The sequence below is a fragment of the Mesoplodon densirostris genome, chromosome 6, assembly GCF_025265405.1.
Source record: "Mesoplodon densirostris isolate mMesDen1 chromosome 6, mMesDen1 primary haplotype, whole genome shotgun sequence".
Classification (NCBI taxonomy): domain Eukaryota; kingdom Metazoa; phylum Chordata; class Mammalia; order Artiodactyla; family Ziphiidae; genus Mesoplodon; species Mesoplodon densirostris.
In genome coordinates this window covers 37,170,358-37,183,279 of record NC_082666.1, presented here as the reverse complement: position 1 = coordinate 37,183,279, position 12,922 = coordinate 37,170,358, and the positions used below count along the sequence as shown (strand labels likewise).

The 12,922-nt window shown below is 39.8% G+C and overlaps 1 protein-coding gene across 3 annotated transcripts in view; it reads right to left on the bottom strand.

The window, feature by feature from the left end:
• The window catches only part of HSDL2 (hydroxysteroid dehydrogenase like 2), an 80,353-nt gene that overhangs the window by 46,340 nt on the left and 21,091 nt on the right, over positions 1-12,922 (bottom strand). For 2 of the 3 annotated variants that reach the window (XM_060102100.1, XM_060102101.1), the window contains exons 2-4: positions 12,046-12,209; positions 10,814-10,912; positions 4,166-4,280 (exon numbers count right to left, since the gene is read on the bottom strand). In XM_060102100.1, the coding sequence (XP_059958083.1) occupies positions 4,166-4,280; positions 10,814-10,912; positions 12,046-12,209 (378 nt within the window). The remainder of the gene's footprint in view (positions 1-4,165; positions 4,281-10,813; positions 10,913-12,045; positions 12,210-12,922) is intronic. The other variant, XM_060102102.1, reaches the window with a different exon arrangement.

Here is a 12,922-nt window from a genome sequence, read left to right as displayed (position 1 = left end):
TTATCTTCTGTGAATGAAGTGAGTGTCACTAAATAAAAAACAAAACAAAAATTTAAATGGAAATGTCTCATTATGAATTTCTCTTTTATAACGTATGCCTTTCATAGAGGGCCAAAAACCTGACACCCTTTTTTTGGTTCAAAGGTCAATGTCAGGTCTTTCAACTGGCATTGTAAAATGCCTTTAACTGGTAACAATTTTATTTAAAACTAGCTGTTAATAGGGACTTCCCTGGTGGCGCAGTGGTTAAGAATCCGCCTGCCAATGCCGGGGACACGGGTTCAAGCCCTGGTCCAGGAAGATCCTACATACCGCAGAGCAACTAAGCCCCTGCACCACAACTACTGAGCCCACGTGTCGCAACTACTGAAGCCCGTGCGCCTAGAGCCCATGCTCCGCAACAAGAGAAGCTACTGCAGTGAAAAGCCCGTGCACAGCAACAAAGAGTAGCCCCCACTCACCGCAACTAGAGAAAGCCCATGAGCAGCAACGAAGACCCAATGCAGCCAAAATAAATAAATAAATAAAATAAATTTATTTTAAAAAATAGCTGTTAATAAGTATAGGAACTTTCAACAGTGAACAGAATCTTTGCTTTAAAAAAGGGTTTTAGGGCTTCCCTGGTGGTGCAGTGGTTGAGAGTCCACCTGCCGATGCAGGGGACACAGGTTCGTGCCCCGGCCTGGGAGGATCCCACATGCTGCGGAGCGGCTGGGCCCGTGAGCCATGGCCACTGAGCCTGCGCGTCCGGAGCCTGTGCTCCGCAACAGGAGAGGTCACAACAGTGAGAGGCCCGTGTACCGAAAAAAATAAAATTAAAATAAATAAATAAATAAATAAATAAATAATAAAAAACAGTTTTATTTTAGGGTATCTATTCCTGAGATATTTGTAGATCTATTACTCCAACGTACTCATATTTAGTTTTTAGTACCTTAGTGCCCTACAGCTTATGTATTCCATTTGTAGTTCTTCAACTACACAAATAGTTTTCATTCATAAAGGTAATTTTAAAAGGTTAGTTCATTTTCCTATATCGGATTTTTTGGTTTTGTTTTGAACTGAACAAATCTACAAACAGGAATGTAGTTTAGGCCATCACTTTCATTTTTGGAAAATGACCTTGGTATAGGAAAGGGGACAAATTATTCTTGACAAATGGGTTTTCCAAAGACATAATTTCACAAGGAATGAGCAATGAGAATCATATACTTGTGTTTCCGTAAGTCATAATGTCAGCTAAAAAAGCCAAGTCTTTGACCCAATCTTTGCTTGGGAACTGAGCTGGGAATTTTCTCTTGGGTGGCAAAAAAGAATTGATTTCTTTCTAATCAAAAACAAAATCTCTACAACAATACACCACAACCACACAACCTTGTCACAGAACTGATTATCACTTTGTATTCAACATGAGTAAAGCACTGAAGAGTCTGTATTTCAAACCACGGAAGTCTATTTAATTCTTAGCATTCATAACGGCCCGTTTTTAACTTTTAGCAAGAGCAATTTCTAGTGAACAATACAGTGAACAAACTTAATTTCTACACCTCTGTGAAACACTTCTACATTAGTTTAGACTTGTATATGTTTAAAGTTAACCCTGACCATCACAGCCACACTGTCTATACCACTTTTTTTTTTTAATTTATTTACTTTGGGCTGCATTGGGTCTTTGTTGCTACGCGTGGGCTTTCTCTAGTTGCAGCCAGTGGGGCTACTCTTCGTTGAGGTGTGCAGGCTTTGCATTGCGGTGGCTTCTCTTGTTGCAGAACATGGGCTCTAGGCACACGGGCTTCAGAGTTGTAGTGCGTGGGCTCAGAAGCTGTGGCTCGCGGGCTCTAGAGCGCAGGCTCAGTAGTTGTGGTGCATAGGCTTAGTTGCTCCACAGCACGTGGGATCTTCCAGGACCAGGGATCGAACCCATGTCCCCTGCACTGGCAGGTGGATTTTTTAAAATTAATAAATTAATTAATTTTTTGCCTGCATTGGGTCTTCATTGCTGTGCACAGGCGTTCTCTAGTTGTGGCGAGCACGGGCTACTCTTTGTTGTGGTGTGCGGGCTTCTCATTGCAGTGGCTTCTTTTTGTTGTGGAGTACAGGTTCTAGGCACACAGGCTGCAGTAGTTGTGGCACGTTGTCTCAGTAGTTGTGGCTCGCGGGCTCTAGAGCACAGGCTCAGTAGTTGTGGCGCACGGGCTTAGTTGCTCCACGGCATGTGGGATCTTCCTGGACCAGGGCTCAAACCTGTGTCCCCTGCATTGGCAGGCGGATTCTTAACCACTGCACCACCAGGGAAGTCCTGATTACCACTTTTGATAAACCTACATTACATTTTCTAAAACATTTCTCAATCCTCAAGTCAGTTCCTGATGTTCATGTCATGAGTATCCAGTCTAAAAAACGTTAATCACATCAAAATTATCCTGACACCATAAATAAATATAACTGGGTGGGTGGAATATTTATACCTGTGGCTTCGTCATCTATAATAGAAACTGCCACAAATGATTTAAGTTTTTCATGCATCATGCCCTTCTAACCCTTAATTCAGCAGGAATAGTATTCCTGGTTAGGTTTATATTTTTAAACACTTATTTAAATGAGTGTTTACATTCAATCAAAATTCTTTCACAAAGTTACCAGCTGTAAAATATTTTGATGCCCAGATAATTTCTTCTTATAACACATAACTGCATCACACAGCAGCATTGCTTATTTTATTTGAAAATAAACACAAACCTATTGAAATGTTAGTCCTTTTTCTAGTTAAGTTTTTCACCACAATCTTTTCAATATGCTTGCCACAGATCTTACTATGGTTTGATTCTCTATGGTTTCCATTCAGGAGAAATATAGGTTACACATTGAATTTATAGAAATATGCCCCACATCTATAAAGAAGCAAGCTCTCAACCATTTTACTTGCACATATGGCCCTCTTGGCATATGTCTCATTTTCCCACTTCAGATAGAGACATGGGTATGAGAAATATTTTACTTTCTCCTTTAATAGAAGAAGAAAAAGTGCAAGCACAATGATAAGTGGCAACTTTTTAGCCTGCCCTCAGCATCCAGAGACAATGGGGCCCAGTCCCCATGTGATAACGCAGTTGATACTCTGCCACTAGGCTATGGTAGCTAACTGTTGCCATGTGGGAACGCTGTCTCTATGTGGCCAATGTTTCAAGAAAGCCAGAAATCAGGATTTTTGTGTAAATCTCCTGATTTTTTTCATGTAGGCAGCTAATGAAATTATGAATATAGGTAACTAATAAAAACAAAATGTTTAACACTGTCAGAGCCAAGTTTTGCAGATCCAAAAAAACACATCCAAGGGCAAAGTTCAGAATTAAAGACAAATTTTACATTTAACCCTTATTATCAATCTTATGACATACTTCTCTATTATCCCCATTTTACAAATGAGAAAACAGACTCTGCAAGAGGTTAAGTTACTTGTACAAGGTCATGAAGATAGTGAGTCATGAAGGGTGGGGGGTGAGATTTGAATCCTCAAAGGAGTCTGCCTCCAAAGCCCAAGTTCCTAACCACCTGTTCTATGCAAATGTATAAGGCAGATACACACAAGTACATATAAGGCAGATAAGAAAGTTCTGTGCTGATCTGTCCTTATATCCACATGAAAAATGGTAGAACCCGAAGGTAAATAAACAGATAAACAAATGGACAAATAAACAAGAGTGGACTAGGTCTGACCAATCCAGAACACAACAGGACTACATTTGCTCTCATTCTATATTTGATATTTTCCCTGACACTGCCCAAGATAGCATTAGCCTTTTTCAATTACATTAAAATGGGATTCATAATGAGCTTCTTGTTATTTACATAACTAAAACTCCAGTGTTTTTCAGAGGAAGAGACTACTGCAGGTTTGCCAGAAGACTTGGTATGCATATATGTATATTTACTCATGCAAATGTTTGAAAATGTTTGAGCTATACTTTAGTCTTTATTAGAATCACAGAGAAAAGGTACTCTGAATAAAACTATTTAAAATACTATCTACTGACTTGGAGCACTTTTAGGCCTTTATAAGGGTTGACTAGATTTTAAAACTGTATTCCTAACCTATTCAAATCTGTTTACAACTAGTTCTCTGACAAAACACTGCAACACTCTCTCCCACAGGTCTTTAACTTACGTAAGATAGGTGCCTCTGGTGTTGATGTTCATCATCAAATCCACTTTCTTTGTAGGTGTTTCCAATGTGTTGGTCAAGCTAATAGCACTGGCATTATTCACCAAAATATCAATTCCTGTATTCAAATAATCAGCTTCTTAGTAATGTAATTTAGACTTTATAACAAAAAGAAATAAAAAACATTTACTCTATATAGTTGAAGCCCGAGTTCACAAATACTTCTTTTAGATAATATGACTGACCAATACACCAATGCAAGACTCAGTAGCTATGTCAAAACAGCACCCAAATGATTTTCACTGGCACATGGAACCATCACCAGGGCTCCACAGGAAACTGCAAGGAAGCTTAGTCCTTAGTGGTTTGTAGCTCCCATCCTTATCTGTTCTCTTACTTCTGGTCTTCCCTCCTTGCCTCCAAGAACCTAAGGTCAATTTCCTTAAAGTTTCCCCCCCCCATCATCTTTCCAAGGCCTGTCTCCCTTCCAAGCACACTGGTCTCCCTCCTCTCGAAGGCCCTTACTTAAATGGAAGAGCTCCTTTCCGGTCTTGGGAACTGGGAAAAGAGAAATGACCTAGAGTTTAAATTCCAGGCAAATCATGAAAATAGATCAGGTTTGTTTTGGTAACTTATACACAAAATAAATTTAGAATAATGATTATTTCTGCATATTCTATCTAGTTCTTATCCATATGTAACATTTATGGTTACAAGCTTAAATAATGTTAAATGAAAATGGTAAAATACAAAAGCATCTCAAACACATTTCTGCATTTCTACATGGCCTTCATAATTCTTTTCCTTTAAATTGAAGTACAGCTGATTTACAATGTTGTGTTAATTTCTACTGTACAGCAAAGTGACTCAGTTATAGATATATATACATTCTTTTTTATATTCTTTTCCATTATAGTTTATCTCAGGATATTGAATATAGTTCCCTGTGCGATACAGTTGGACCTTGTTGTTTATACATTCTATTCAATATATGTAATAGCTTGCATCTACTAACCCCAAACTCCCCATCCATCCCTCCCCCATCCCCATCCCCCTTGGCAACCACAGGTCTGTTCTCTATGTCTGTGAGTCTGTTTCTGTTTCGTAGATAAGTTCATTTGTGTCATATTTTAGATTCCACATATAAGTAATATCATATGGTATTTGTCTCTTTCTGACTTATTTCACTTAGTATGATCATCTCTAGTTGCATTCATGTTGCTGCCATTCTTTCTAAAGAGCATTTAATATTCTATCAAATAGATATATGACAATTTCTACTGCTGGGGTTGGACTGTTGCCTTAAACGTCTTTTATTATCCTCTTAACTTTGCTTTGTCCCTCTCTCACAATATGTGGAAAATGGTTTAAATAAGGTTATTATACTTACAACATATTAGTCATAAGCTCCCTTTCTTCATTTATAGTAACATTATAAAATTTTGATCACGTCCTCATTCCTCAATTTCCATATTCTTTAGCACAGAGTTTGCACTACTAATGTTTTCTTAAAATGTGTCCTTAGAATAACTTTGGATTCAACTATATTACATTTTATAGCTTCGTTATAACAAAACTCAAACTCAAGTAAATCACCTGTATATATTGGACAAGTTTCACGTCGACTACCAACTTTCCAGAATAAACAAAATGATGATGCTTTGCCTTCACAAGTGGCAAAGACCAGTGAGAGGAATTTTTAAATCCACGACATGCTTCTCAATTCACAAAACTAGATATTGCTCAATCTCATCACTAAGAGATAATCACTGAGGGGCTACTCTGTATAACGCACGCTGCTAGGGCCTAAGAGACAAGGAAGATAATATTCACTAAAGAAAAAGCCAGGTGGGAGCAAAGCAAATTGAGTGTGGGTCTGGGTGAGATGCTGGACTGATGGGTGTGCAAACCACCTGTATAGAATTACCCTAATTAAGGCGATGAAGCTAATGAGGGTTGATCCAATCAATGGATTCCTTGGTCAAATCCAACCTTTCTTGACTTCATCTCTCACTATGTGATAATAAGTGACAGCTATGTTAGCAGAGCAAACATCTGGGCCCAAAAGCAAAAGAAAGTAGATGAGGGATGAAGATATACTGACTGGGCAAACTGTATTTGACTCGCCAGTGATAAAGAGAAAAAAAACTGGGTCCAATTAAGAGATATCTTAAAATTTCTGAACTCAGATGGGCCAAATTAAAATGGATCAGGGAACGATGGTGGGAAATGATAAAGGAAAGGCATATATGTATGCCTGCTGCAGAAAAAAAAGGTGGCAAGAAAGATTACATCTGTGGTTTATGAAACAGCATAATTTACTCAAGGTCTGAAACACTCTGAAGATGAGGGAAGCCAAGGTGATAGGGAGTACCATGTGGCAGAGGCCCCCCAGGGCACAGGTCAGAAAGCACCATCCACTGTGCAGGACTTTGTTAGGGATAATTCCCCAGCAGAGAGAAATATCAGGACAAAGGTAGAGTGTTCCCTAAAAGGCAGACTACAAAGGCCTACAAAACTCCAAACCAGACCATATCAGTAGCAACCACAGTATGGAACTAAAACCAAACGAGCAAAATATAAAGACTTGGGAGATCTGTGGGAAAAAAACACAGAGGAAAAAAGAGCAGGCTATGAATCATCTCATAAATGTGGCATCCATCCTGATTAGGAGACAGCAGAAGCTGAGATGCTGAACAGAGCTCACTGAAGAATTAAGAATTAAGATTCTGCATTGTTATGCCAGAAAAGCAGAAGTTAATGGGCAAATGGAAAGCAAAACACTTTAAATACATCAAAGTGGATCCTAAGGAGGAGGGAAGGAAATGTTAGGATAGATTCCAAAATAAAGGTAACTCCACCACCAATTTGTAAATTTAACAAGAAGACAGAAATGTTTCAGGGCTTCCCTGGTGGCGCAGTGGTTAAGAATCTGCCTGCCGGGCTTCCCTGGTGGCGCAGTGGTTGAGAGTCCGCCTGCCGATGCAGGGGAAGTGGGTTCGTGCCCCGGTCTGGGAAGATCCCACATGCCGCGGAGCGGCTAGGCCCGTGAGCCATGGCCGCTGAGCCTGTGCGTCCGGAGCCTGTGCTCCTCAATGGGAGAGGCCACAACAGTGAGAGGCCCGCATACTGCAAAAAAAAAAAAAAAAAAAAAGAATCTGCCTGCCAAGGCAGGGGACATGGGTTTGAGCCCTGGTCCAGGAAGATCCCACATGCCGTGGAGCAACTAAGCTCATGCACCACAACTACTGAGCCTGCAATCTAGAGCCCGCGAGCCACAGCTACTCAGACCATGTGCCACAACTACTAAAGCCCACGTGCCTAGAGCCGGTGCTCCACAACAAGAGAAGCCACGGCAATGAGAAGGTCAGGCACTACAACGAAGAGTAGCCCCTGCTCGCTGCAAATAAAGAAAGCCCACACACAGCTAAGACCCAACGCAGCCAAAAATAAAATTAATTAATTAATTAATTAAAAATTAAAAAAAGAAGTGTTTCAGATGCCCATCTCAACAACAGGTAGCAAAATACATTGGGAGATTTTTTTCCCCAAAGATATGAAAAGCATACCTTCTTTTTTTTTTTTTTTTTTTTTTTTTTGTGGTATGTGGGCCTCTCACTGTTGTGGCCTCTCCCGTTGCGGAGCACAGGCTCCGGACGCGCAGGCCCAGCGGCCATGGCTCACGGGCCCAGCCGCTCCGCGGCATATGGGATCCTCCCAGACCGGGGCACGAACCCGTATCCCCTGCATCGGCAGGCGGACTCCCAACCACTGCGCCACCAGGGAGGCCCCATACCTTCTTAATTGAAGATTTCTAGCAACTGAGCTAAGTCCTAGGACATGAAGCCCAAATCAATAATATGGATCCACTGGCTCATGAAGAAACAAAAACCAAGATTTGCTTTTGTCCTTACCGTTTTCTCTGTCTACTCCTGGAAAAGTAGATCACATGATAGACAAAGTTGAATTAATCCAACATTGAAGATGCTGAGGGAATGATACCAGGTTCAATGGAAGACAACCTAAGCTACAGTGGCTAAAAAAATGCAGACCATCCATGCACCTGAGTGAACCTCCTTGGCTGGGACAAAATAGAGTTAGAAAATTGGAGAGGAGAGATTTCTGGGTCTTAATTCTTCCAAGAAAGAGATTTCAGTTTGGCTCTTTAAATTCTGTGGCAACAACAGGAGAAGAAATCAATTTGTGAGACTTCAGTTTATTCTGGAGGATCCCAACTCTGGAAAGTGGAGCTGCTTCACATTTTGACACTCAGGAACAAATTTTTGGACTATGCTGTCATTAGTACATAATGTAACTCTTTCTGGTGAACCAGATTAGACAATGCAGCTAGAATTCAAGACGGGAAGTTAAGAGGCGGGTGAAAACATATGTAAGATGGATAAACAACAAGGTCCTTCTGTATAGCACAGGGAACTATAGTCAATATCCTGTAATAAACCATAATGGAAAAGAATATTAAAAAAAGAATGTATACATGTGTATAACTGAGTCACTTTGTTGGACAGCACAGATTGGCACAACTTTGTAAATCAACTATACTTCAATTAAGAAAAATAAAATTTAAAAAATAAAAATGAAAATAAAAGGGGGGACTTCCCTGGTGGCACAGTGGTTAAGAATCCACCTGCCAATGCAGGGGACACGGGTTTGATCCCTGGTCCAGGAAGACCCCACATGCCGTGAAGCAACTAAGCTTGTGCGCCACAACTACCGAGCCTGTGCTCTAGAGCCCGTGAGCCATAACTACTGAATCCCGCATGCTCTAGGGTGCAACTACTGAGCCCACGTGCTGCAACTACTGAAGCCCGCGTGCCTAGAGCCTGTGCTCTGCAACAAGAGAAGCCACTGCAATGAGAAGCCCAGGCACCACAACAAAGAGTAACCCCCGCTCGCCGCAACTAGAGAAAGCCCACATGCAGCAACGAAGACCCAACACAGCCAAAAAATAAAAATTTTTTTAAAAGCCTAAAAAAATTAAATTAAAAAAAATAATAAATGGGGGGTGAATTTGGGGCCTATATAGTATGGTCTTGAGTATCTTTAACTAATGTCTATCTTGACTCATTTCAGAGGTTTCTTGGGACAATACCAGACAACAGCTGAACTGCTGATGTTCTCTAACAGAATTACAGGACAGAAATAAAGATCGAGAAAGGGCTCAGACAAAGCTGGCAGCAGCTCTCCCCAACATTCTGATGATCTCATTCTCCAAGAAGGATAAACTTATCCTCAGTTGATAAACCCAATGGATCAACAGAAAGAACTAAAACTGGATGAATACAGAGAAAGGAAAAGCTCCAGTCTTCCACCCTCACCCACCTTATCCCTTAATTCCTCCCTAAAAATGAATGGCTAAACTAATTAGGTTAAGTCCTAATTGGCACTAATTGCTCACTTTCACTAGTAGGTGAAGTCATTTTAGATAAAAGGTCCTGCACATGAATGTGGCTTCCTCTCCTTCCTCTTTCATATTTGCAGGCCGATCAGTAAGAAAAGAAAAAACAAAAAAAAATACCCAGTAATTTTGCATTCTCTCTCCTCTTCTCTCATGGGCATTCACATTACTTTGGGAAAGGCTGCCAACCAGGAGTAAGATTTTGGATTTAAAAGAAGAGGCCCCATTTGAGCCAAAGCTTTGTGCTCCAGTCCTGAATAACACAGCACTCCACATTGGGAGTTATAAACACGAGCCTTGCTAACAATAAAGCATTAACCTTGTTTCCCATTGGCCAATATCCTTTGCATGTACATATAGTCTCTGGAATATTATAGGGAGAGAGTGGTAATTGGGCAGGATCTGGACATGGCTACGTGCCTTGCTATAATGCCATCAAAGTCTCAGTTCAACTCCCAACACTTGCCTTCTAGGAACTTATGAACCAACTGGGGACAAAAAAGAAATACTAAGATCTAAAGTTGTACAAGATGAGGATCAAAGGAATGTTTTCAGAATTCAGAGAAAGAAAAACGTACACTTCTGATTAGTTGGCATAGTCAGGAAACTGGCTTCGTGAAGGAGATGAGATTAAAGCACAAAAAGGTAGGATTTCAAAAGACAAAGAAGGGAACATTTCAAGAAGGATCAGAGGTGGAGGAGTGGGCACTGGAGGAGCCTCAGGAATAGGAAGAGCAAAAGCTGAGAGAAAAATTCAAGGTAAGGAAATGGATGTAAACAATTTTGGCTGAAGTAGGGAGTTTACATAGGGGTGTAGAAGAAAGATGAAACCAAAACAAGTCTGTTAACACCAGAATGTGAAAGATCTTGAATGCCAATAGGTTATCTGCACTTTTTTCAATAAATATTAAAAAGTCATCAAATGATGGTTACATGAACTGGGGAGAGACAAGTGGATGGGATCTGGGGAACCACTTGGCTAGATGTATGTTATTGTCAAGGTCTTAACTTTATTTTGGATGGTAAATTTGTTATACTATCCAAAATGATTTTTAATAATTATTCAATTAGTCATCAGATGGTTTTAAGCTGTGCTTCTATATGAACAAATACCCATTTCCGGTTATACTCAAAAAGACTCAGTAAAAAATAATCAAAAGAAAATTAAATATAAAATTATAGTTACACCTATACTTTACCAATATTCAGTAATTATTTCGGAATGAAGGCTCTACCTCCAAATTTCTCAACTGCTTTCTCCACTGCACTGCTGATTTGCTGTTCATCTCTCACATCAACAACACATGGCAAGGCCTTTCCTCCAGCTGCTTTGACTACAAAGGATAAACAAAGAAACATTAACGCATTCAAATATTAAAACTTTCATCAATATAAAACCTCTGACACAAGAGTCAAAAGAAAAAAGTACCCCATTTTCAGAAAATCAATGTAAATAACTATGTCTTATAACTACTAGCAACTCTACCCTACGATGAATCCATATCCAGCTGCAGGCTAGCTAGGCCAACTCTATTAAAAAACCAAAAAGGAAGGTAATTTTTAACAATGCTATTAAAATGGGGAAGGTAATTTAAAAGACCTTTATTATGGGAAATTTCCAAAAATCTACAAAAATATAAAGAATAGTATAATGAACTATCATGAATCCCTCTCCTATCTTCAATGATTGATAATGTTTCGCCAGTTATTTGTTTATCTACCCCCAATTTTTTGCTGGTGTATTTCAAAACAAACCTCAGGCATCATTTCACTCATAATTTCTTCATATGTATTCCCCTAGCATAACCATAATACTATTAACGTAACTAACAAAACTAGCAATATCAACTGAAGCTGAAATTTAAGCCATTACTCCTCGCACAGTGCCTTGAATATAAGCACTCAATAGCTATTTGTGAACTGCAAATATTAAAATAATGACTTGCCAATTATGCAGAGAACAAGTAACATGGAGCACTTTTTCAAAGTGTTCACACCATCCACCTCTCAAATTCTTTCCTCTACTTCCACTCCTCTACTCTCTGCTCCCATCCAAGAACCACTGCCCTCATGAGACATGATATTTAACGGGAGTCTCTCCCATCACTTAAAAGTGCTGGGGAGGGCTTCCCTGGTGGCGCAGTGGTTGAGAGTCCGCCTGCCGATGCAGGGGACACTGGTTTGTGCCCCGGTCTGGGAAGATCCCACATGCTGCGGAGCAGCTGGGCCTGTGAGCCATGGACGCTGAGCCTGTGTGTGCGGAGCCTGTGCTCCGCAACGGGAGAGGCCACAACAGTGAGAGGCCCGCGTACTGAAAAAAAAAAAAAGTGCTGGGGAGAAAAATGGTTCCCAAACACTGCTCTAAGGTGACAAAATATTTCTTTAACCAGATAAAATTATTTTTAGGGTAGACGTCAGATAGATATAATTAAACTTTCCAGCAAATTCTCTATGTATTGAAACTCACTTTCTTCAGCAGCACTATAGATCGTGCCTGCAAGTTTGGGGTGTGCCTGGGCGGTCTTTGCAGCAATGACTATATTTGCTCCATCCTTTGCTGCTTTCAAAGCAATAGCTTTGCCAATGCCACGGCTCGCGCCTGTGATGAAGACAGTACATCCTGCTAGCTTCCTACAACAGAACAGATGTGACCTTATTAGAAAGCTCAATGTTTTTATTTACTTACCAGTTTCAGGAATTCATGCACATAGTCACAAAACATGTTTCCTCCTCTATCAAACTTTCTCTAAACCCTCCTCCCTCCCCATCTGATAGCTAATAACTCTACTTTACTCCCATTGTACAATGATTTACAAATTATTACAACTGCAGCGGCCAGATTTGCCGTGACTTGGCAAACAAAATCTGCTCAAATGAGAAGTAAACCTTAAAGAGAAATGAGGAATTAATAAACTACATAAACGTATTTTTCTGACAGAAAGTGTTAACAAAGCTTATTCTTGAAAAATTTTTAAAAAGATCTTATTTTTGAGTGGTGGGATTATGAATAAATTGTATCATATTCTTTATATTCTTCAGGATTTTTCAAATATTCTTCAATGAATACATACCACTTAAAAGGAATTATGTAAAAGCTAATAATTGTTTAACAGATGCTCATCATTGCTTATAATAGCCAGAGTGGAAACAACATAAATGCCCATCAACTGATGAATGGAAAAATAAAATGTGATATATACATAATACAATGGGATATATTCAGCAATAAAAAGGAAGGAAGTACTGATCTATGCTACATGGGTGAACTTTGAAAACATTATGCTAGTTGAAAGAGTCACAAAGGACCTCATATTGTATGATTCCATTTATATGAAATGTCCAGA